General features: G+C 43.6%; 1 protein-coding gene across 1 annotated transcript in view; it reads right to left on the bottom strand.

Annotated features, from left to right (window-relative positions):
- Positions 1–24,246, bottom strand: part of LOC311246506 (cell adhesion molecule 4-like) — a gene marked incomplete at its 5' end in the record, with an annotated part of 156,332 nt that overhangs the window by 87,622 nt on the left and 44,464 nt on the right. The window contains 2 exon segments of the mRNA XM_084336656.1: positions 6,728–6,889; positions 21,102–21,389. Coding sequence (XP_084192782.1) covers positions 6,728–6,889; positions 21,102–21,389 — 450 coding nt within the window.

The following is a 24,246-nucleotide window of genomic DNA, read 5'->3' as shown; positions in this document are numbered from 1 at the left end:
AGATTGCTAATAAAAAAATAAAACGTCATATCACGTCGTGGGCACTGAAAGTGTTAATGAGACTGGGTCCCGGAGTGAGACTGAGTTGACTAATTTCAGGGTCTCCCCTACACAATTAAAGTCTGAGAATATGCTTAATTTATGCTATTTGGGTCCTGCTTTGTAAATGTTTTAAAGACCTCCAAGCCTCTAGCGCTGGACTCCCAGAGAGTAATGTAACTCAGGTTCGAAAATGGTTTCTTTACCTATGTGTCAGGCCCCGAAAATTGGGCTGGGGGCCTGTCTCGCTTTCCCATGAAACAATAGCACTAGATGTTTTAATGAGCCTGTATCCTGGGTGTTATGTCCTGTTATGCTACGTATAGGTTGTGACATACTAGCAGTTACATTGTAGGCTACTGTGCCTTTAATAGACGGGCGTGGTTAGCGCTCGAGGTAGGGCTGTGTTTGTAACCTAAGAGGCAGTCGAATAAAGTAATGAAACCACACGGTCGTGTGTTCATTGTCTCAACATAATAATTGGCGAACGAGGATGGCTGATTTCGTTTTACCACCGCCACCACCGTTTCTACCTGTTCCCGGTGACCCAGCGGTTCCATGGGTTAGATGGCTAACGTCATTGGAGGACTATTTATTGGCGTTGGGACTGGAGGATCTGGAAGAAGCTAGGAAGTGCGCACTTCTGCGACACTGCCTCGGACAGGAGGGGCAACGGATTTATGCTACGCTTACATTAGCCGACGATCAGTACTCTACTGCTACCGAGGCTCTGAAGTCGCATTTTAGCTCGGGAAGAAGCCGTCGGATGTACCGGTTTGAGTTCCGCCAGAGAGCACAGAGGTCTGGTGAGACTGTTTCGCAATATGTGTCTGCCCTGCGGGAGCTAGCCAAGCATTGTGATTTTAGGAACTTGGAGGATGGACTCATAGTCGACCAGCTGATTGAAAGAACATTGTGTGCTCAACTGAGGGAGAGACTGTTATTAGAGCCGGACGCCATGACACTAGCTGATGCAGTAGTGATTGGAAAACAGTTGGAGACAGCTATCTCTGAGGCGCGCAAGTTTTCCCGCGCGGTGCATGAGCCTGTGACGTCACCTCCACCCGGAGTTCAGAACGTGGCCCAGGAGGCAGCTGGCGCAGACGGTGACAACTTCGATGTGCAGAGAGTGGCAGACAGGGCGCCGAGGGAGAGGGAGAATGGACAAAGGCGTTGTGGTAACTGTGGCTCCCCTAAGCATGCAACCAGGGACCTGTCCTGCCCTGCTCTAGGCAAGCGCTGCCGTAACTGCAACAGGGTTAACCATTTTGCGCGCTGGTGTCGCTCTCCTCCTGATCACGCACAGTCTGGGGCTGTTCCCATCAATACAGTACAAAGCCCACAGGCCTCATTCAGTCATTGCACATGTCGTGTGGGTGGGGCCTCCATACCACTCCTCGTGGACACAGGGGCTAAAGTGTCGCTCCTGAATAAGTCCACTTATGACCGGCTCTTCAGTCACGTGCCGTTGACTACAGCAGCAAACGCCCTGTCGGGGTATGGCCACGCCCCGATCACCACTTTAGGGGTAGCCTGCCTACCTGTGGAGTACAAAAAGAGACACATCCCTGACACCGAGTTCTACATCACACGGAGAGGGGCTAACATCATGGGGCTAGACCTGTTTCATGCTCTGGACTTCACATTGACCGACGCTGGGGGTCTACGCGTCCTGCAGGTCACCGCGTCCTGGCCTGACCATCACCCGACACTGTTCGAAGGCCTGGGCTGTATGACTGGATTTGTGCACCAGCCCTCGGTGGACACGTCTGTCCGACCCGTCATTCAGCCGCTGCGGCGCATTCCCTTGGCCCTCCGTGATGCGGTGGAGGAGGAGATTCGTCATCTGGTGAAGGAGGACGTCATAGAACCGATCAACGCCTCTCCCTGGGTGTCCAACCTGGTGATAGCCAAGAAACGGGGGGGGCGCGGACTGCGTCTATGCGTCGATCTGACAGACGTAAACAAAGCCATCATCCCTGACAAGTATCCCCTCCCCACAGCGGAGGAGCTGACTAGCCATTTCCATGGCTCCACGATTTTCAGTAAAATGGATTTACGTCACGGCTACCTGCAGGTTCCCCTGGCACCGGGCAGTATGGACCTCACAGCGTTTGTCACACATGTGGGGGTTTTCAGGTACAAGCGCATGGCTTTTGGCCTGTCATCAGCCCCAAGCTGTTTTCAGAAAATAATGTCGCTCATTTTGGCTGGCATCCAGGGGGTCAGCATCTACTTGGATGATGTGGTGGTGCATGCGCCCACCGCTGCACTCCACGACGCTCGCCTGGAGCAGGTCTTCCAGCGCTTCAAGCAAAACGGGGTCACACTCAACGCGGAGAAGTGTACATTTGGAGCTACTGAGGTCGAGTTCCTGGGGTTCAGGCTCTCCAGGGAGGGTATCACCCCGATCATGTCCCACACCGAAGCAATCCTGTCCCTGCCGGACCCGCAGTCGCCGTCCAAGCTGTCTTCTTTTCTGGGCATGGCTGCCTACTACCTCCGGTTCATGCCACACTATTCTGACTCGACGGCCCCTCTGCGCCAGCTGTTACGCAAGGATGCGGTATGGGACTGGACCCCGGCCTGCCGGGAGGCTGTGCGCGTCATCAAACGGCAGCTCACGTCCCCGCCAACACTGGCGCATTTCAGCCTGACCGCGCCCACCTTGGTCACCTGTGACGCCTCTGGGGTGGCGCTCGGCGCCGTGCTATCCCAGGTTTATGGAGGGGTAGAGCGTCCAGTGGCTTTTGCCTCTCGGGCCCTCACACCAGCCGAGCAGAAATACTCTGTGGGGGAAAGGGAGGCCCTCGCCTGTCTGTGGGCCTGCGAACGCTGGCATGTCTACCTGTATGGCAGGGCGTTCACCATTCGCACAGATCATCAGTCTCTGACAGCGCTGCTGGCGACCCGAGGGGCGGGGCACAAGCCTATGAGGCTACTGAGGTGGGCTGATAGGCTGAATCAGTACAACTTCGGACTCGAGTTTATGCCGGGGCGCTCTAACACGGTAGCTGACCTTCTTTCAAGAGCCGTCTCTACGACAAAAGAGGCGGGTGAGGCGAGTCCTGAACAGGAGGACGACGTGGACTGGGTCCACATGCTGCATGGACCGCTCAGCGCAGTAGTCACGCTGGCTGAGCTGCAGCAGGCTGCGGCTGAAGATGAGACATTTACAAATCTCCGTGCCTATATCCAGGACGGCTGGCCAGCCACGGTGGAGGACAGACTGCTCCCCTACCGCCGAGTCCGCGACGAGCTCTCCTGCTGGGGGGAGGTGTGCCTCGCCCGCGGTCACCGCGCTATTATACCAGAGGCGCTAAGGGCCAGGGTATTGCACATGGCGCACGACGGCCACCTGGGGGTGGTTAAGTTGAAACAACGCTGCAGAGACACAGTGTGGTGGCCTCACATAGACGGCGACGTAGAGGAGCTGGTGCGCAACTGTACCTGCTGCCTGCTGAGTGGGAAAACGGGCCAGCCGGCTACAGCACCCCTCACCCCGACCCCGTGGCCGTCCGCGCCGTGGGAGCACATTCAGGTTGACCTATGCGGAGAGCTTCATGGGGCCCCGGCACATGCCCGCTACCTGATGGTCGTGCACGACCTACACTCGAAGTGGCCAGAGGCCATCGAACTCAGCTCCATCACCACACAGAGCATCACCGACAACCTCGTCAAGCTGTTTGGGCGCTGGGGCCTGCCCAGTGTCGTCACCACAGACAATGGGCCTCAATTCATCTCGGCAGAGTTCTCTGAGTTCCTGTCACTGAGGTCCATCAGGCACATCAGGACGTCGGTCTACCATCCTGAAAGTAACGGCGGCGTTGAACGCCTAAACAAATCTCTGAAGAATGGAATCAGAGCCTGCCTGGAGGAGGGGAAAACCTTCAGCGCTGCACTCACCCAAACTCTCCTGACCATCCGGGCATCCAAGCACTCCACCACAGGGGTCTCTCCGGCTCTGCTCATGATTGGGCGAGAAATGAAACAACCACTAGACTGCTTGAGAGCTGAACCGGCCCCTGCATGCGAGAGCCCTGGGCTCGAGAAGGCCAGAGATCAGGTCCAAAGCTCACAGGCTCAGATGAAACGGAGGTATGATGCCTCTCACAGAGTACAGACTCCCACTATGTCAGCAGGGGATTGGGTCAGGATTAAACACGCCAACCGCAAGAACAAGCTGAGCTCATACTGGTCAGCACCCCTCCGAGTGACCCGTCAACTGGGTCCGGCCACCTACAGACTAGATGATGGTTCTCGCTGGCACTCAAACCGCCTGCATAAGGTGGGTGCCCCGACACTGCCTGCATCATCCATGAGCCAAGCTGCAACCCGCAGTTGGCAGCCCCGCTTGGAAGCAACCAGGGTGGGAGGTAACCCACCACAACCACCAGACCCTGCTCCCCAGCCTGCTCGCCCTCAGAGGGTGAGGGCTCCACCCGCTTGGCATGGGGACTATGTTACTGGGTAAATGCCACGGGTTGGTGGACTGAAGTGTTCAGTTTCTGTTCATGGACTGGAATGTTCTATTGCTGTTGCAAGAGGGAAGGGGGGGGAAAATGTTATGTCCTGTTATGCTACGTATAGGTTGTGACATACTAGCAGTTACATTGTAGGCTACTGTGCCTTTAATAGACGGGCGTGGTTAGCGCTCGAGGTAGGGCTGTGTTTGTAACCTAAGAGGCAGTCGAATAAAGTAATGAAACCACACGGTCGTGTGTTCATTGTCTCAACATAATACTGGGATGACACTCTGCTCCTGGCAGGCTCATGTTTAAAAATAATCATCTGTCTGAGGGTGAAGCTGAAATCCCTTGGTGTAGATCCAATCCTGTTTCTACGTTTATTAACCAACTCTTGGACTCACGAGACCAGTGTTCTACAGCAGGCCTACAGAAAGGGAGGGGGCATGGAGGCCAGCAATATACATAATGTTTAATATAGGATATTAGTTAAGGAGGCTTGGTGGAGGGCCCTGTTCTGCAGCACCATGGTCTGCCTCCTTAAACCATTAAACATTAAGAATTATAATCCCAGAACCTGGTCCCACACGGTTGCTGAACGTTAGTGTTATTATAAAGGAAAACGTGTTTGTCCTCATTGCTGTTGTGTAGACTTTAGCATGTCTATTTTATTACCTGTTTATGTCTATTCTATTATTTAGTATTATTGCACAATCAAAGCGGGCATGTCCACCCGCATTTCACTGTATGCCCTGGTATGTACAGTATGTGACAAATAAACCTTTTGAATCTTGAATCTTGAATCTAGACCTGAATAGTCTGACCTACACGATGTCGCAGGTTGGTATAACTCTTACATTAGCTGACTCTCTCAGTCAGAATTCTCTTTAGCCACACTTTAAATCAGTGGTTCTCAACTGGTCTAGCCTCGGGACCCAACATTTTCCTTAGTCATTAAGTCGCGACCCAAAATTTTGAACCACTATGATTTATGTAAAAAAAAATATTTGCAGTAATACGCAATCTTTCAAAATGAAATAAACACAAAAAAGTGCAACAAAAGTGCAACTATTGCTAAAAACCCAATGAAATAAAAGAATAATAAATAATATATGCTTCTTAGCAGATTTCTTAGCTTAACATAACAGACCTAAATTTGGGGGAACTAATGGGATAACTGAGTTTGCAACAAAAGTGCAACTAGGGCTAAAACCCAATGAAATAAAATAATAATAAATAATATGCTTCTTAGCAGATTTCTTAGCTTAACATAACAGACCTAAGTTTGGGGGAACTAATGGGATAACTGGGGTTGCAACAAAAGTGCAACTAGGGCTAAAAACCCAATGCAATTAAATAATAATAATAAATAATTATGCTTCTTAGCAGACTTCTTAGCTTAACATAACAGACCTAAGTTTGGGGGAACTAATGGGATAACTGGGATTGCAATAAAAGTGCAACTAGGGCTAAAAACCCAATGAAATAAAATAATAATAAATAATATGCTTCTTAGCAGATTTCTTAGCTTAACATAACAGACCTACGTTTGGGGGAACTAATGGGATAACTGGGGTTGCAACAAAAGTGCAACTAAGGGCTAAAAACACAATGAAATAAAATAATAATAATAATAAATAATATATCCTTCTTAGCAGAATTCTTAGCTTAACATGCAGGGGACTAATGGGATAACTGGGGATGATGTTTGCTCCTGACAAGAGTCTCAAAGTCTGGGGTGATTGTAGACAAAGCAACTCTGAGGTCATGCTCAATGTCCAATCTGTTCCTCCGCTTTGTCTTCAGCTGGACCAGAGCTGAGAAGCCACTTTCACAAAGATACGTAGTGAAAAAAAAAAGTAAAAAAAAAAAAAAATCTTTTTTAATTTTTTTTTTTTTTTTTTTTACACACATCCGCGACCCACTCAAAATGGCCCCGCGACCCACTTTTGGGTCGCGACCCACCAGTTGAGTAACACTGCTTTAAATGATTGTGGTTGATCGCACGCCTGTTCAATGCCTACACCCCCCCCCCCCCCCACACACACACACACCCACCCTCTTTTCCTAAATGCTACAACCTTTTAGCCAAACCCAGTGTTATATGTAGTGTGAAAGAAGAGCAAGACTAAGACCTGAATCATCTAAAGAACTTGGTGTCTTTGTTTGTGTGTTATTCAGACCCTTGTTCTGGCGCTGGACTAGTTAAACATGGAGCTCACAGTAAACATCCAGGCGGTAGTGGCGAATCCTCTTCTGGCCCCCCAGGGCCGGGTGGGACGCCTCGCAGCTCAGCGCCGCCCCATTGTCCTTCCTTTCCACTGGGATCCGGATGGTGCTGGACACGCTGAATGTCTTCCCATTCTCCTGCTGGGACACCACACCTGGGGGAGGAACAAGAGATTAGTCAGCAGTCGATAATGTCCTACTGGGACTAAACACACCTCAGGGGAGAGAGAGAGAGAGAGAGAGAGAGAGAGAGAGAGAGAGAGAGAGAGAGAGAGAGAGAGAGAGAGAGAGAGAGAGAGAGAGAGAGAGAGAGAGAGGATGGGAAGTTAGGCATTCTTGTTGTTTGTCCTGCTGCCCTGCCTGGGGAAAAAGAGGGGGATGGAGAGAAGGGAAGGAGAGATGGAAGGAGGGAGGAAAGGAGGTTGGGGTGATGGAGAGTGCAAAGGGAGAAGGAATGGAGGATAGGAGAGAAGGCAGGAGGTATGGAAATAAAAACGAGATATGTTAGCAGTAGGGTTGGGCACCGAAAACCGGTTCTAATAGGAACCGGTTCCTAACTTCCGGTTCTGGAACCGGAAGTAACATATTTGAATTTCGATTCTAAATTTCGATTTTTTTTTTTTTTTTACTTTTTTTTTTTTTTTTTTTTACTTTAATACCCTAGTTACAGTACAGCAACCAAATTAAACTGTATCAAGTCAACTGAAAATGTGAATAGTATGATTTTCTTTTTGAAAAAAAAAAAAATTAAAAATCTCCTTCGAAATAAGCTGTGACCTGTTTTGACCTGCACCTCAAAGAATCGGAATCGAGAATCGTTTAGAACAGGAATCGATATGGAGAATCGGAATCGGAACCGGAATCGTTCAAATCCAAACGATGCCCAACCCTAGTTAGCAGTCAACACATGTGATACTCCTGTTGAAATCACCAATAGATGTGGAGGGAGAGAGAGAAAGAGAGAGATAAAGAGAGAGAGGGAGAGAAAGAAAGAGAGAAAGAGAGGGAGAGAGATAGAGAGAAAGAAAGAGAGAGAAAGAGGGATAGAGAGAGGGAGAGAGAGAATGAGAAATAAAGAGAGAGAGATAGAGGGAGGGAGAGAGAGGGAGAGGGGGGAGACAGAGAGAGGGAGAGAGGGAGAGAGAGAGGGAGGGATGGGAGAGAGAAAGAAAGAGAGAGATAGAGGGAAGAGAGAGAGTGAGAGGGGAGAGAGAAAGAGGGGAAAGAGAGAGAGGGAGAGAGAGAGGGGAGAGAGAAATAGAGGGAGGGAGAGAAAGAGTCCAATTTGCATCTATATTTCATGCCTATTATGAACATCCAAATTGAATTGTTTGTCTGCGCAAGGTGGATCAGGTGGATGTGTGTGTGTGGATGTGTGTGTGTCTGTGATGAATGATGAAAAATGAATGTGTGTGTGATGAAAGATGTGTGTGTGTGTGAGTGAGTGATAAATGAATAAAGAGTGAAAGAGAAAGCAGAGAGAGAGGGAGGGAGGGAGGGATGAAAGAAAAGCAGGAATATGAACAACCAAATTTAGATTTTAACTCAGCCAGACAGGGGGGATGGCGAGGATGTAGAGAGAATGAGGGGAGTGTAAAAGGGAAGAGGGCGAGAGAATAAAGGAGGGGGGGGGGCACACACAGGGAGGGCGGCAAAACAGGTGTGATTGATGGAGGAGGGATGGAGACAGCCATGGACATGAAATAGGGAGATACAGAGGCTGTGTGGGGTAAAACGATGTGATGGAAGGAGAGAGGGGGAGAGGGAAGAGGAGGAAAGGGGAGAGGAGTGTGGAGGAGAGGGGGCATAAGGAGAGAAAAAGAGGAGAGGAGGGGTAAAGAGAGTAGAAGGGAGAGGAGAAGTGGGGAGCTGAAGGGAGATAAGAGGAGTGGAAAGGAAAAGGAGAGGAGAGATGATGAGAGGAGATGAGAGGGGAGGGGAGGAGAGGGGAGAGAGGAGAGGAGAGGAGGGGAGATGAGAAGAGAAGCGGAGAGGATGGGAGGGGAGATGAGAGGAGAGGAGAGGAGAGGAGAAGAGAGGAGAGGAGAGGAGAAGAGAGGAGAGGATAAGAGAGGAGAGGAGGGGAGGGGAGAGGAGAGGAGAGGAGAGGAGAGGAGAGGAGAGGAGAGGAGAGGAGAGGAGAGGAGAGGAGAGGAGAGGAGAGGAGAGGAGAGGAGAGGAGAGGAGAGGAGAGGAGAGGAGAGGAGAGGAGAGGAGAGGAGAGAGAAAATAATAACAAGCCTGGACATGGTCATGTAGCAGCTTGGGGAAAGGGAAAATATGACAATATGTTATAGTATATCGTGCTGAGTTTTCAATTATGTCAGCCAAGCGGATAAAAGCATGCCCAATTGAAGCACAAGATGGAGAGAAGGGGCAGAGGAGAGAGGGGAAGAGGTGGAGGGAAAGAATAGCGGGAGGAGAGGAAAGGAAAGATAGTGTATTAATTAAGGACTGCTTTCCCCCCTATACCACTATGTCGCTAATCCTGGTTGAGAGACTACGTCAGAGCCAATGGAGGAGAGAGAGAGAAAGGCCGGGTTTAGCTATGGGCAGGGGTGGGATCAGTCCAACCAAACGTCTTGCCCACCCTATCAAAATGTAACGAGAGGCAGGTGAAGTGAGGAATAAGTTTACTTGAGTTGACAACCACATGTTACGTTACTGTAAGTGCAATAAAAGCTTCCCAACAAGAGTAACATACGGTATGGTTAAACACTGCTCTACTGTGATGCTGACTGTGATTTCCACTCATATGCTGATGACACTCAGCTTTACATCAGCACCTCACTCTCCACTCCTCTCCCCCCACAGCATCTCGTCACCTGCCTCCTCGACATCAAGGCCTGGATGTCATCCAACTGCCTCAAGCTGAACAGCAAGAAGACAGAGCTCATGGTTGTGGCCAAGCAGTCACTGCTCCGGAAGGTTGGAGATCTCCTTCTGGAAGATGACGGCTGCTCCATCCACTGTTCCCCAGAAGTCTGCCACCTGGGTGTCATCCTGCACTCCACCCTCTCATTTCATTCACACATTAAATCAATAACCGAATCTGATTTGTTCCACCTCGAAAATCTCTCCAGATTCCGGCCATCCCTCCCTGACTCCGTAGCAGAGACACTCATTCACTCCTTCGTCACCTCCCGTCTGGACTACTCCAATGCAGTCCTTGCAGAGCTACCCAGCGATGCCCTGAACAGGCTGCAATATGTTCGGAACCTATAGGGTTCTCACCCGCACCAAGTCCTGGCACCACATCACACCCACCCTCATCCACCTCCACTGGCTTCCAGTCAAGTCCTGCATCGACTTCGAGATCCTCCTCATCACCTCATATATTTGATCTATTCTATTCTACTATTTTATTGCACTGCACTATTTTACTCTGTCTATTTTATCTTACTATTTTTTATCATTGTCTATTTAAAACTGAATCAATCCATAAACAAGGTGGCCTGTTGGGATGTTAAATCCTAATGTGAAAAACGGTGATTTTATATGTCTGCACTTTATGTGCTCATTTTATGCCTGTCTTTTTCTGTTGTGAAGCACTTTGAACTGCAGTTTCTGTATGAAAGGTGCTATACAAATAAAGTTTATTATTATTATTATTATTATTATTATTATTATTATTATTATTATTATTATTATTATTATTATTATTATTATTATTATTATTTTTTTTTTTTTTTTTTTATTATTATTATTATTATTATTATTATTATTATTATTATTATTATTATTATTATTATTATTATTATTATTATTATTATTATTATTATTATTATTATTATTATTATTATTATTATTATTATTAGTGTGGGTGACCTGGCGAAGCCAGGTTGCCACCCACACTATACATATCCATACTCTTTTTATTATTCTTTATTCTTTATTCTTTATTCCACCGATTTTGCAAACACTTTGCAACACGTAAGCGTTCGCGCCCCATACACGTGAAAGGTATCAAAACGAGCGGCTTGCCTATGGCAACACCGGTCTCCGAACTCGTAAAGTTTCACCGCACCGTCTGGCTACGAATCGACTTTAAACGGTAAAATATCGGTCCCATTGGGAATGCATTGCATTTTAGAGTGTAGCAGCTGAAATAATCTTTTTCCCCCTACCTTGGGTGAATTGCGAGTGTGATCTCAATTTTGGACGTAGAAATAAAACAAACACATCAAAACGATGACACGGCTGTCAACCCGCTCACAAAAGAAAAATAAATGGAATTGGACATTTCTATCTCAACTGACGACCATTTGTTTGAAGGTTCTCCTCCCCATTGACCGCCATGCAATCGCACTCTAGAAATCACATTTTTCACACTATTTTTTAGCCTTCTGTTCCGATCGCCGAAGGAGTGCCACAATATCGCACGAATGTCACAATATCGCGCACAACCCTTCGCCTACTCGTTGTAGTGCTCATGTGCGCGTCACAACGCTTCATCTCTTATAGTTTTCTTTTAATCAATGTGACAATGCAGTCATGCATCTGCCTCCATAGAAATGCATTGGATAGAAAATATGCAAGTCATAGTGATTGCTTCACCTGTGTGGCTCATGGCTCACTCATGATTGGTTCAGCTGTGTGGCTCGTGGCTGAGCTGCCAATGACATCATCCACTTAACCCATCATTGGCCATCACTGTGTTGCAGTACTGAATTGCTGACAGCGCCCTCTGTCTTGTGGGTTGTGTCATTGTACTCAGTAGGGATATCCTCTTTCATTTTTCATTGGTCCATGTTGACCACCTTTCATTGGTCGATGTTGACCACTCCCCCGATCCTTAGACCACGCCCCCTTAGGCCACACCCCCTCAGTGTATCTCTTGAACCGTTTGTCGTAGAGACTTGCGGATTGTGCCATTGTACTCAGTAGGGATATCCTCTTTCATTTTTCATTGGTCCATGTTGACCCCCTTTCATTGGTCGATGTTGACCACTCCCCCGATCCTTAGACCACGCCCCCTTAGGCCACACCCCCTCAGTGTATCTCTTGAACCGTTTGTCGTAGAGACTTGCGGATTGTGCCATTGTACTCAGTAGGGATATCCTCTTTCATTTTTCATTGGTCCATGTTGACCACCTTTCATTGGTCGATGTTGACCACTCCCCCGATCCTTAGACCACGCCCCCTTAGGCCACACCCCCTCAGTGTATCTCTTGAACCGTTTGTCGTAGAGACTTGCGGATTGTGCCATTGGTCGATGTTGACCACCTTTCATTGGTCGATGTTGACCACTCCCCCGATCCTTAGACCACGCCCCCTTAGGCCACACCCCCTCAGTGTATCTCTTGAACCGTTTGTCGTAGAGACTTGCGGATTGTGCCATTGTACTCGGTGTAATAGTGTAATAGTGTGTAATAGTGTAATAGTGTGTAATAGTGTAATAGTGTAATAGTGTGTAATAGTGTGTAATAGTGTAATAGTGTAATAGTGTGTAGTAGTGTAATAGTGTGTAATAGTGTAATAGTGTAATAGTGTAATAGTGTGTAATAGTGTAATAGTGTGTAATAGTGTAATAGTGTGTAATAGTGTAATAGTGTGTAATAGTGTAATAGTGTGTAATAGTGTAATAGTGTGTAATAGTGTAATAGTGTCTAATAGTGTAATAGTGTGTAATAGTGTAATAGTGTAATAGTGTGTAATAGTGTAATAGTGTAATAGTGTGTAATAGTGTAATAGTGTGTAATAGTGTAATAGTGTGTAATAGTGTAATAGTGTAACAGTGTGTAATAGTGTAATAGTGTGTAATAGTGTAATAGTGTGTAATAGTGTAATAGTGTAATAGTGTGTAATAGTGTAATAGTGTAATAGTGTGTAATAGTGTAATAGTGTAATAGTGTGTAATAGTGTAATAGTGTAATAGTGTGTAATAGTGTAATAGTGTGTAATAGTGTAATAGTGTGTAATAGTGTAATAGTGTGTAATAGTGTAATAGTGTGTAATAGTGTAATAGTGTAATAGTGTGTAATAGTGTAATAGTGTAATAGTGTGTAATAGTGTAATAGTGTGTAATAGTGTAATAGTGTGTAATAGTGTGTAATAGTGTAATAGTGTAATAGTGTGTAATAGTGTAATAGTGTGTAATAGTGTAATAGTGTAATAGTGTGTAATAGTGTAATAGTGTGTAATAGTGTAATAGTGTAATAGTGTGTAATAGTGTGTAATAGTGTAATAGTGTGTAATAGTGTGTAATAGTGTAATAGTGTAATAGTGTGTAATAGTGTAATAGTGTAATAGTGTGTAATAGTGTAATAGTGTGTAATAGTGTAATAGTGTGTAATAGTGTAATAGTGTGTAATAGTGTAATAGTGTAATAGTGTAATAGTGTGTAATAGTGTAATAGTGTAATAGTGTGTAATAGTGTAATAGTGTGTAATAGTGTAATAGTGTAATAGTGTAATAGTGTGTAATAGTGTAATAGTGTGTAATAGTGTAATAGTGTAATAGTGTGTAATAGTGTAATAGTGTGTAATAGTGTAATAGTGTAATAGTGTGTAATAGTGTAATAGTGTGTAATAGTGTAATAGTGTGTAATAGTGTAATAGTGTGTAATAGTGTAATAGTGTGTAATAGTGTAATAGTGTAATAGTGTAATAGTGTGTAATAGTGTAATAGTGTGTAATAGTGTAATAGTGTGTAATAGTGTAATAGTGTGTAATAGTGTAATAGTGTAATAGTGTGTAATAGTGTAATAGTGTGTAATAGTGTAATAGTGTAATAGTGTGTAATAGTGTGTAATAGTGTAATAGTGTGTAATAGTGTAATAGTGTGTAATAGTGTAATAGTGTAATAGTGTGTAATAGTGTAATAGTGTAATAGTGTGTAATAGTGTAATAGTGTGTAATAGTGTAATAGTGTGTAATAGTGTAATAGTGTGTAATAGTGTAATAGTGTGTAATAGTGTAATAGTGTAATAGTGTGTAATAGTGTAATAGTGTGTAATAGTGTAATAGTGTAATAGTGTAATAGTGTGTAATAGTGTAATAGTGTGTAATAGTGTAATAGTGTAATAGTGTGTAATAGTGTAATAGTGTGTAATAGTGTAATAGTGTAATAGTGTGTAATAGTGTAATAATGTGTAATCGTGTAATAGTGTGTAATAGTGTAATAGTGTGTAATAGTGTAATAGTGTGTAATAGTGTAATAGTGTAATAGTGTGTAATAGTGTAATAGTGTGTAATAGTGTAATAGTGTAATAGTGTGTAATAGTGTGTAATAGTGTAATAGTGTAATAGTGTGTAATAGTGTAATAGTGTGTAATAGTGTAATAGTGTAATAGTGTGTAATAGTGTAATAGTGTAATAGTGTGTAATAGTGTAATAGTGTGTAATAGTGTAATAGTGTAATAGTGTAATAGTGTGTAATAGTGTAATAGTGTGTAATAGTGTGTAATAGTGTAATAGTGTGTAATAGTGTAATAGTGTGTAATAGTGTAATAGAGTGTAATAGTGTAATAGTGTGTAATAGTGTAATAGTGTGTAATAGTGTAATAGTGTGTAATAGTGTAATAGTGTGTAATAGTGTAATAGTGTAATAGTGTGTAATAGTGTAATAGTGTGTAATAGTGTGTAATAGTGTGTAATAGTGTAATAGTGTAATAGTGTAATAGTGTAATAGTGTGTAATAGTGTAATAGTGTGTAATAGTGTAATAGTGTAATAGTGTGTAATAGTGTAATAGTGTAATAGTGTGTAATAGTGTAATAGTGTAATAGTGTGTAATAGTGTAATAGTGTAATAGTGTGTAATAGTGTAATAGTGTGTAATAGTGTGTAATAGTGTAATAGTGTGTAATAGTGTAATAGTGTAATAGTGTGTAATAGTGTAATAGTGTAATAGTGTGTAATAGTGTAATAATGTGTAATAGTGTAATAGTGTGTAATAGTGTAATAGTGTGTAATAGTGTAATAGTGTGTAATAGTGTAATAGTGTAATAGTGTGTAATAGTGTAATAGTGTGTAATAGTGTAATAGTGTAATAGTGTGTAATAGTGTGTAATAGTGTAATAGTGTAATAGTGTGTAATAGTGTAATAGTGTGTAATAGTGTAATAGTGTAATAGTGTGTAATAGTGTAATAGTGTAATAGTGTGTAATAGTGTAATAGTGTGTAATAGTGTAATAGTGTAATAGTGTAATAGTGTGTAATAGTGTAATAGTGTGTAATAGTGTAATAGTGTAATAGTGTGTAATAGTGTAATAGTGTGTAATAGTGTAATAGAGTGTAATAGTGTAATAGTGTGTAATAGTGTAATAGTGTGTAATAGTGTAATAGTGTGTAATAGTGTAATAGTGTGTAATAGTGTAATAGTGTGTAATAGTGTAATAGTGTAATAGTGTGTAATAGTGTAATAGTGTGTAATAGTGTAATAGTGTGTAATAGTGTGTAATAGTGTAATAGTGTAATAGTGTAATAGTGTGTAATAGTGTAATAGTGTGTAATAGTGTAATAGTGTAATAGTGTGTAATAGTGTAATAGTGTAATAGTGTGTAATAGTGTAATAGTGTAATAGTGTGTAATAGTGTAATAGTGTGTAATAGTGTGTAATAGTGTAATAGTGTGTAATAGTGTAATAGTGTGTAATAGTGTAATAGTGTGTAATAGTGTGTAATAGTGTAATAGTGTAATAGTGTGTAATAGTGTAATAGTGTGCAATAGTGTAATAGTGTAATAGTGTGTAATAGTGTAATAGTGTAATAGTGTGTAATAGTGTAATAGTGTGTAATAGTGTAATAGTGTGTAATAGTGTAATAGTGTAATAGTGCAATAGTGTGTAATAGTGTAATAGTGTGTAATAGTGTAATAGTGTGTAATAGTGTAATAGTGTGTAATAGTGTAATAGTGTAATAGTGTGTAATAGTGTAATAGTGTGTAATAGTGTAATAGTGTGTAATCGTGTAATAGTGTAATAGTGTGTAATAGTGTAATAGTGTGTAATAGTGTAATAGTGTAATAGTGTGTAATAGTGTAATAGTGTAATAGTGTGTAATAGTGTAATAGTGTGTAATAGTGTAATAGTGTAATAGTGTGTAATAGTGTAATAGTGTGTAATAGTGTAATAGTGTAATAGTGTGTAATAGTGTGTAATAGTGTAATAGTGTGTAATAGTGTAATAGTGTGTAATAGTGTGTAATAGTGTGTAATAGTGTGTAATAGTGTAATAGTGTGTAATAGTGTAATAGTGTAATAGTGTGTAATAGTGTAATAGTGTGTAATAGTGTGTAATAGTGTGTAATAGTGTAATATTGTGTAATAGTGTAATAGTGTAATAGTGTTGCGGGTTGTGTCATTGCACTCAGTAGGGATATCCTCTTTGATTGGTCTATGTTGACCACTCCCCCGATCCTTAGGCCGCGCCCCCTTTTTGTATCCTTTGAACCGTTTGTCATAGAGACTCGCGAGAGACCCTCTCCCCCGTTGGCCGGCGGTGCACAGGCGTCACCCACACTTTCACAATTTCCCCCGCGCGGAATTGTCTAGTTATTATTATTATCCCTCCATCCCACCCCAGAGGTCCTCTGACTCTGGTCTCCTCTCCATCCCCACCACCAACCAGTGCACTGATGGTCCCAGAGCCTTCTGTGTTGCCGCACCCACCCTCTGGAACTCCCTCCCTCCAGACATCTGCAACGTTACATCCATGGACTCATTCAAATCACTACTCAAATCTCACCTCTTCACCAAATGTATAAACGACTCTGTCTGACTTCCCTCCTTTAGCCAACTGTCCCTCTGATTTCCTTCCCCTTAGTGTGTCTCCCTCTTTATATGATAGAGGTATATGTCCCTCTGATTTCCTTCCCCTTAGTCTGTCTCCCTCTTTATATGATAGAGGTATATGTCCCTCTGATTTCCTTCCCCTTAGTGTGTCTCCCTCTTTATATGATAGAGGTATATGTCCCTCTGATGTCCTTCCCCTTAGTGTGTCTCCCTCTTTATATGATAGAGGTATATGTCCCTCTGATGTCCTTCCCCTTAGTCTGTCTCCCTCTTTATATGATAGAGATATATGTCCCTCTGATGTCCTTCCCCTTAGTTTGTCTCCCTCTTTATATGATAGAGGTATATGTTCCTCTGATGTCCTTCCCCTTAGTCTGTCTCCCTCTTTATATGATAGAGGTATATGTCCCTCTGATGTCCTTCCCCTTAGTGTGTCTCCCTCTTTATATGATAGAGGTATATGTCCCTCTGATCTCCTTCCCCTTAGTGTGTCTCCCTCTTTATATGATAGAGGTATATGTCCCTCTGATCTCCTTCCCCTTAGTGTGTCTCCCTCTTTATATGATAGAGGTATATGTCCCTCTGATTTCCTTCCCCTTAGTGTGTCTCCCTCTTTATATGATAGAGGTATATGTCCCTCTGATGTCCTTCCCCTTAGTTTGTCCCCCTCTTTATATGATAGAGGTATATGTCCCTCTGATGTCCTTCCCCTTAGTTTGTCCCCCTCCTCTGTTAAGCATCTTGGGTTCCTTGAAAGAAATTATTATTATTATTATGAGATCGACCAGTTTATCCAACAAGAAAGGAAGATGGACTTAATGACCAGCACTGTTAGGCTAAACGTTTTATTGATTTTTATATGGCTCTGTCCTTTCTAACCTTTCCAGGTTAATTTCCAGGTCTTTGCTCGCTGTGTGATGTTGTCGCTGGTAAGACTAAGGTCTGTTGTTCATATTCAGCGGCCTGACTGAATGTGTGTCTAGTCTCAGCAGCCTCGTTGGGATGTGCTGTTGAAACCTTTAATGTTAGAATCTTGTCAGCTGTTCTCATTTGGAGATAATATTATTTTTATGAGCAGTCAACCTAGGGGAAACACACCCAAAGAAAAATAATAGCAGCCTGGCTGTATGTGTGTGTAGTCCCAGCAGTGTGGCTGGGATGTGCTGTTGAAACCTAGAATCTTGTTATTTTGTTCTTGTTTGGGGATAACATTATGTTTATCAGTATTTCAGGGGAAACACACCTGAAATTAATTATCCTCCAAAAAATGGAGAGGGAGAGGAGAAGGGAGTAGAGGAGTAGAGTGATGAGGAGAGAGGAGGGGAAGAGAAGAGGAAAGACCTGAGGTGAGGAGGCGAGGAAACGAGAAGAGGAGAGGAAAGCAGGGGAGCGGTGAGGTATGGTCAGGCGAGGAGAAGGAGAGCAGAGAGACGGGGGAGAGGAGAGCTCTGCTACAGTATCTATTGCTGTCTGTCTGCCAAGGCCGTGAAATCATCACCAAGTCATACCCTACACCTACAGCTAGCAAGGAAAGTCATCTTTGAGACTGATGGAAAAGCAAAGGATACTGAAAGAGAGAGAAGGGCTCAGAAACAGAGGAGAGATGAAGTGTGTGTGTGTGTGTGTGTGTGTGTGTGTGTGTGTGTGTGTGTGTGTGTGTGTGTGTGTGTGTGTGTGTGTGTGTGTGTGTGTGTGTGTGTGTGTGTGTGTGTGTGTGTGTGTGACGTGCAAGTTTGGATCGAAGATAATAGCCTTGAGGCATGAAAGAGGCAGATGAGGATAAAAATAGACCAAAGGAGAGAAAAAAGATAGCGTGAAGATCAAATAGGCACTTCACCTCTACGAACTGTAAACACAGAACATCCCATCTAGAATCGAGAGTCACTGGACGATAATAACTTTACATTTAAATCTAGCTGCATGGCAGCAGTGGACCGGGTTCCATTGTATGACAAGGAATGAACATGAATGAATAAGGAATGAACAAATATGGAGATGATTACTGAAGGTTTCCCAGTCTTCCGAAATGGTGGCCAAAGACTGGTTCCCAGAGGCAAAGTTATTGTGTATTTAAATTTTAGACACATCTAGACCAATTTCAAGTCTCTAGTCTAGGACAAACAGGGAGTGGGGTTGAGGGACTTTGCAATATATTATTATCATTATTATTATTATTATTATTATTATTATTATTATTATTATTATTATTATTATTATTATTATTATTATTATTATTATTATTATTATTATTATTATTATTATTATTATTATTATTATTATTATTACTACTACATCGCCCTCTATGGGCCACCCAGTGTCATTGTTTGTATACTTAAATATTTCCATTTTCTTTGTTGGCTGTATTCTGCACATATTACTTGTATTTTTGCCCATGCAAGGTATTATGGGAAATGGTGTCTTTGCTAATGTCACAATGCATGCCAGTTGAAACAGCTGTATTCTCTTCAAATATTAAAAACAGTACAGGACTTGTTGTTTCTGACCCCACTGCTGAATTTGAAGTGGATTAATTTCTATGACATGCAATTGAAATGTTGAAATGCTAAAAAGGAAAAAAGATTGGCAGATAACATAATCTTTTACGATTGTCTCAGCTTTTTTGAATTTGAATTAAGGTCCTTTAGACATGTCCTGCAAGTTTGTGTCATTTGAACTTGCTCTGATTTAGTTTCATCATCCGCAACTAGATTTGTATAAATATTGCAAAGAACATTTTATAATTTGATCAGACTCAACAGAACAGAAGCACTGTTGAAACCAGCCCTTTCACTACCTTACTTCATTTATCCCTTTATCCATCTGTCCATCCATCCACACACCCTTCTGTCTGTCTGTCCATCCATCTGGCCATCCGTCTGTCTGTTCATCCATCCATCCATCCATCCATCCATCCATCCATCCATCCATCCATCCATCCATCCATCCATCCATCCATCCATCCATCCATCCATCCATCCATCCATCCATCCATCCATCCATCCATCTGTCCATCCATCCCATCCCTCCACTCCTGCTGCCCTACATTGTTCTATCCATCCATCTAGCATCCATCCATGTGAAGGAAGATGTCCATGGCCGACGACCCCCACCAGGACAGCATGATGGTTTACTGTTTGCTTCTCATGAATGAGTGAAGAGGACTTCCATTAGAGGTTCTCAAAGAAGTGACAGATGTGTGATTCCTTATAAATCTTGCTAACATGAAAAAATATGTTTGGCTGAAAATGAGTAAAAGCTGTTCCCATGTGTTGAAATGATAAATGCTCTAAATCAGTGGCTCTCGACAGGGACCTCAGGGAGCTGCCAGGGGGGCTTTGAGATTATAGGACATTATTGAAAACATTAATTACAAAATGCTTCAGTCACATAACACACACTTTGACTAAATAAATTCTGTCACATGGGAAAAAGAACACACCAATATCTGAGGACTACTAAAATACCAAACATTATTAAATGGAATAAGCTGGACTAACTACAATACATTGGAGTATGGACAGACAGAGATTGGTTATCATGTCTCCTGTGGGGGCCCTGGTAGACTGGTTACCATGTCTCCTGTGGGGGCCCTGTAGACTGGTTACCATGTCTCCTGTGGGGGCCCTGGTAGACTGGTTATCATGACTGCTGTGGGGGCCCTGGTAGACTAGTTATCATGTCTCCTGTGGGGGCCCTGTAGACTGGTTATCATGACTGCTGTGGGGGCCCTGGTAGACTGGTTACCATGACTGCTGTGGGGGCCCTGGTAGACTAGTTATCATGTCTCCTGTGGGGGCCCTGGTAGACTGGTTATCATGTCTCCTGTGGGGGCCCTGGTAGACTGGTTACCATGACTGCTGTGGGGGCCCTGTAGACTGGTTATCATGACTGCTGTGGGGGCCCTGGTAGACTGGTTACCATGACTGCTGTGGGGGCCCTGTAGACTGGTTATCATGACTGCTGTGGGGGCCCTGGTAGACTAGTTACCATGACTGCTGTGGGGGCCCTGTAGACTGGTTACCATGACTGCTGTGGGGGCCCTGTAGACTGGTTATCATGTCTCCTGTGGGGGCCCTGGTAGACTGGTTATCATGTCTCCTGTGGGGGCCCTGTAGACTGGTTACCATGACTGCTGTGGGGGCCCTGGTAGACTGGTTACCATGTCTCCTGTGGGGGCCCTGGTAGACTAGTTACCATGACTGCTGTGGGGGCCCTGTAGACTGGTTACCATGACTGCTGTGGGGGCCCTGGTAGACTGGTTACCATGACTGCTGTGGGGGCCCTGGTAGACTGGTTATCATGACTGCTGTGGGGGCCCTGTAGACTGGTTACCATGACTGCTGTGGGGGCCCTGGTAGACTGGTTACCATGACTGCTGTGGGGGCCCTGTAGACTGGTTACCATGACTGCTGTGGGGGCCCTGTAGACTGGTTATCATGTCTCCTGTGGGGGCCCTGGTAGACTGGTTATCATGACTGCTGTGGGGGCCCTGTAGACTGGTTACCATGACTGCTGTGGGGGAACATGGGGTATTTATAAACAATGATCATGAATTCTGTGAAGAATTCCAGGCATCCATCCTACATCCATTGCCCCCCCCTCCCCCCCCCCCCCCCCCCCCCCCTCAATACAGACCTGGTATCTCTCTCCCGGCTCGGACCCAGCGAAGCACGGCAGCGGGCTTGCTGCGTGGCGACAAGCAGGTGAGCTCCACCTCGCCCCCCTCTACCGCCTCCTGCTTCACCTCCACGGCAGGTGTCTCGGGGGGCACCGAGACGGAGAGGGTGGCCACCTGGTGGTGCGTGGCATCCGTGTAGAGCTGGCAGAAGTAGCCGCCCTCGTCCAACACATTCACGTTGGTCAACGTGATGCGCACCAGGCGCGGCGTGAACAGGACCATCTGGAAGCGCTCGTCCTTCAAGGCTGGGAATGGTGGGCGGGTGGAGACAGAGATGATTGATGGAGGAGGGAAAGAGCGAGGAGGGAGGAGTTGGGAGTGGGAGATGAGAGGAGAGATGGGAGGTGCGGTTAAAGAGATGACAAGAGAGAGGAGGGGAGGAAGAAAGGAAAGAAGAGATGGGGAGAGAAAGAGAGGGGGTAAGAGAGAGAGGGGGGAGTAATAGGGGTCGGGGAGAGGAGGGAGGTAGAGAGAGGAGGGAGGGAGAGTAGAAGGGGTGATAAACAAAGATGATGGGTGAGGAGAATGAAAGGAGAAAAGTGGGAAGAGAAAAGATCATCATTCAGTATTAAACTAATACAAAATCAGGTTATGTGCCTGTGAAATGAGAAACCAAATTTGGGATTATATACAGTAAACATATATCAACGCCCTTAGGTAAGAGTAATGGGTAACTGATACTACAAAAATATGTAATTTAGCTGACGCTTTTATCCAAAGTGACTTACAAATTGAACAAGTCAGTAGGAGGGGTACACCTTTGGCGTCTAAGGGCATATTGTTCGTCAAACAATGTTGAACTTGAGTGCATAGTAGTATAGATATATTAGCATAGTAGGTATTAGTATAGGGATAGTAGCATAGTAGATAGTAGATAGTAGTATAGAGACATAGTAGTACATAATAGTAAAAGACAGTAAGAAGGTTATTATATTTTTAAAAAAATTATTGAAGAGGTGTGTTTTTAGTCAATGGCGAAACTAAAATGGAAGGTTTCAGCTGTACTGACAGTGGTGGGAAGTTGGTTCCACAATCATGGAGCGAGGACCGAGAATAGTCTGCTTTGCTTTGATAACCCCCCAGGAGCCTGAATAGGAGTGGGTCTCGGGCGGCCAGAAGATGCAGAGCACAGGGGTCTTGAGGACCACTGTCCGGAGGTAGGAGGGAGCTGTTCCCTTCACTGCACAGTATGCCAGCATTGCCAGGTCAAGAACCTTGAAGCGGATTTGTGCTGCAATGGGAAGCCAGTGCAGCTCTCTGAGAAGTGTGGTGATGTGGGCTGACTTTGGTAGATTGGAGATCAGGTCCTGTATGAGCACCTTGGTGGCACAAGCCGGTAAGTCAGCTAGCAGAGCAAATAAATAGTCAAGGCGAGACATGACTGTTGATTGCAGGAGGAGTTGGGTGGCTTATTTTGTCAGGAAGGGAAGAATCTGCAGGTTCTGGTTGTTGAGGTGATGTGAGCAGAGAAGTTCAACTCCTTTTACCTTCTTTTTGCCATCCATGTCATCCGTCAGTCACATAGAAAATACCTGTCACCGTCTGTCGCTGAGTGACAAGCCTCTCAGAGCTGGCTTATATAGCCCTACCTGTCACTGGCTTGTTGTCAGCTACGTATCTGTGATGTCACAACTAGTCTAGTTATCACAGTCTAATGGATATTAGTGTGGTGGATAATACTATTAAGACTATTATTTGTCTCATTAACTATGTTTCCCTCCAATCGTCAAGCAAATTCAAAGTGAAATTTGGAAATAAATAGAATGTGTATTACGTGCGTTTACATCAGTCAGGTCTAAACTTTCTACCTGAACATAGGTAAGTATAAAGTATAGTATTTTGGTTTGCAAAAAAAGTATGCAGTCCTCAAAAACTAAAACTAAAATGGCCACTTTTGGGGGCGATTGTTTTAATATACAATAGTATATTAGACTACCTCTGGTATAGTGTCTCTGGGACAAGGTTTGCAACAATGGGTCTCATTCCCGAACGAATTTACGACCAAAAATGTCCTCTTAGGCACATTTCTGCCCATTTAAGACACATTATGGCTGGTAGCGTGAGTCCCCAAATTTTCCTGAGATCAGATTTGAGCGTGGCTGAGAGCAGATTTAAGAGTGCTGAGGAGCACTCTTATGATTGATTGACTAATTGAAAATTGTATTAACTTGACAGACTGTGTTCTCATAGTGATTCCTTCATGTTAACGCTACAGGCCTCCTTGGAATTAATTACTTAATCATAATTAAAATAAATATGACAATATTTGTACGATAAGAAATTACGCATTTGATGTTGGAAAAATAAATAATATGGATTCATCTGATCACAGGGCAGCTGCTTAACCATATCTGAACCAGCTATTTTGGACAAATGTATAATTACTTTAATTACTCAGATATTCAAACACAATTATGCAATTATTGTGAAATGATTGAAAATAATAATTATTTAATGCCTTCTGTGGAATTTGTATTTCTTATTTGTTACACATCTGTTTTAATGATTAATTATATACATTTGAAAGAATGCAGGTCAACATGCAATATATCCCATTTGATTGGTATACAATGGGACAGACCTTTGTTTGATTGATTGATTGATTGAAAACTTTATTAACAGATTGCAGAATGGGTACAATACAGTACAGCTCAATTACATACAATTGTTAAGGGAATGCAGACCAGAGAAAGACTTTCGTCTAGTTTACATTAGGGTCCCCCATTTTCAATTCATCATAACATATATGACACACACGACATACAGATAGACAGTACTGCTACATCTATACATTTATGACATACCAGATTTGCAAATACAGTACTGTTTGTGATACAAAAAGAGTCCAGAAAAGAGAGTATATACATTTGATGTAGAAACTGTTGGAGGAGGTTGGGTAGGTGGGGTGGGGTAGGGTGGGTGGGGGGACTGTACATTGGAGGGGGGGGGTTGGGTAGGAGGGGTGGGTGGGGGATACTGTACAAGCAAAACTGTACATTGGAATATTGACAAAACCATACTTGGTCATTTACTGTACATTAGAGGGGGTTGATATAGCTATAAACCTGCATTCCTTCGAATATATCATTAATCAATTAAACT

This window comes from Notolepis coatsorum, assembly GCF_963971535.1.
Source record: "Notolepis coatsorum genome assembly, chromosome: 19".
Classification (NCBI taxonomy): domain Eukaryota; kingdom Metazoa; phylum Chordata; class Actinopteri; order Aulopiformes; family Paralepididae; genus Notolepis; species Notolepis coatsorum.
The sequence above is the reverse complement of the archived record's forward strand: the minus strand, read 5'-3'. Positions and strand labels throughout refer to the sequence as shown.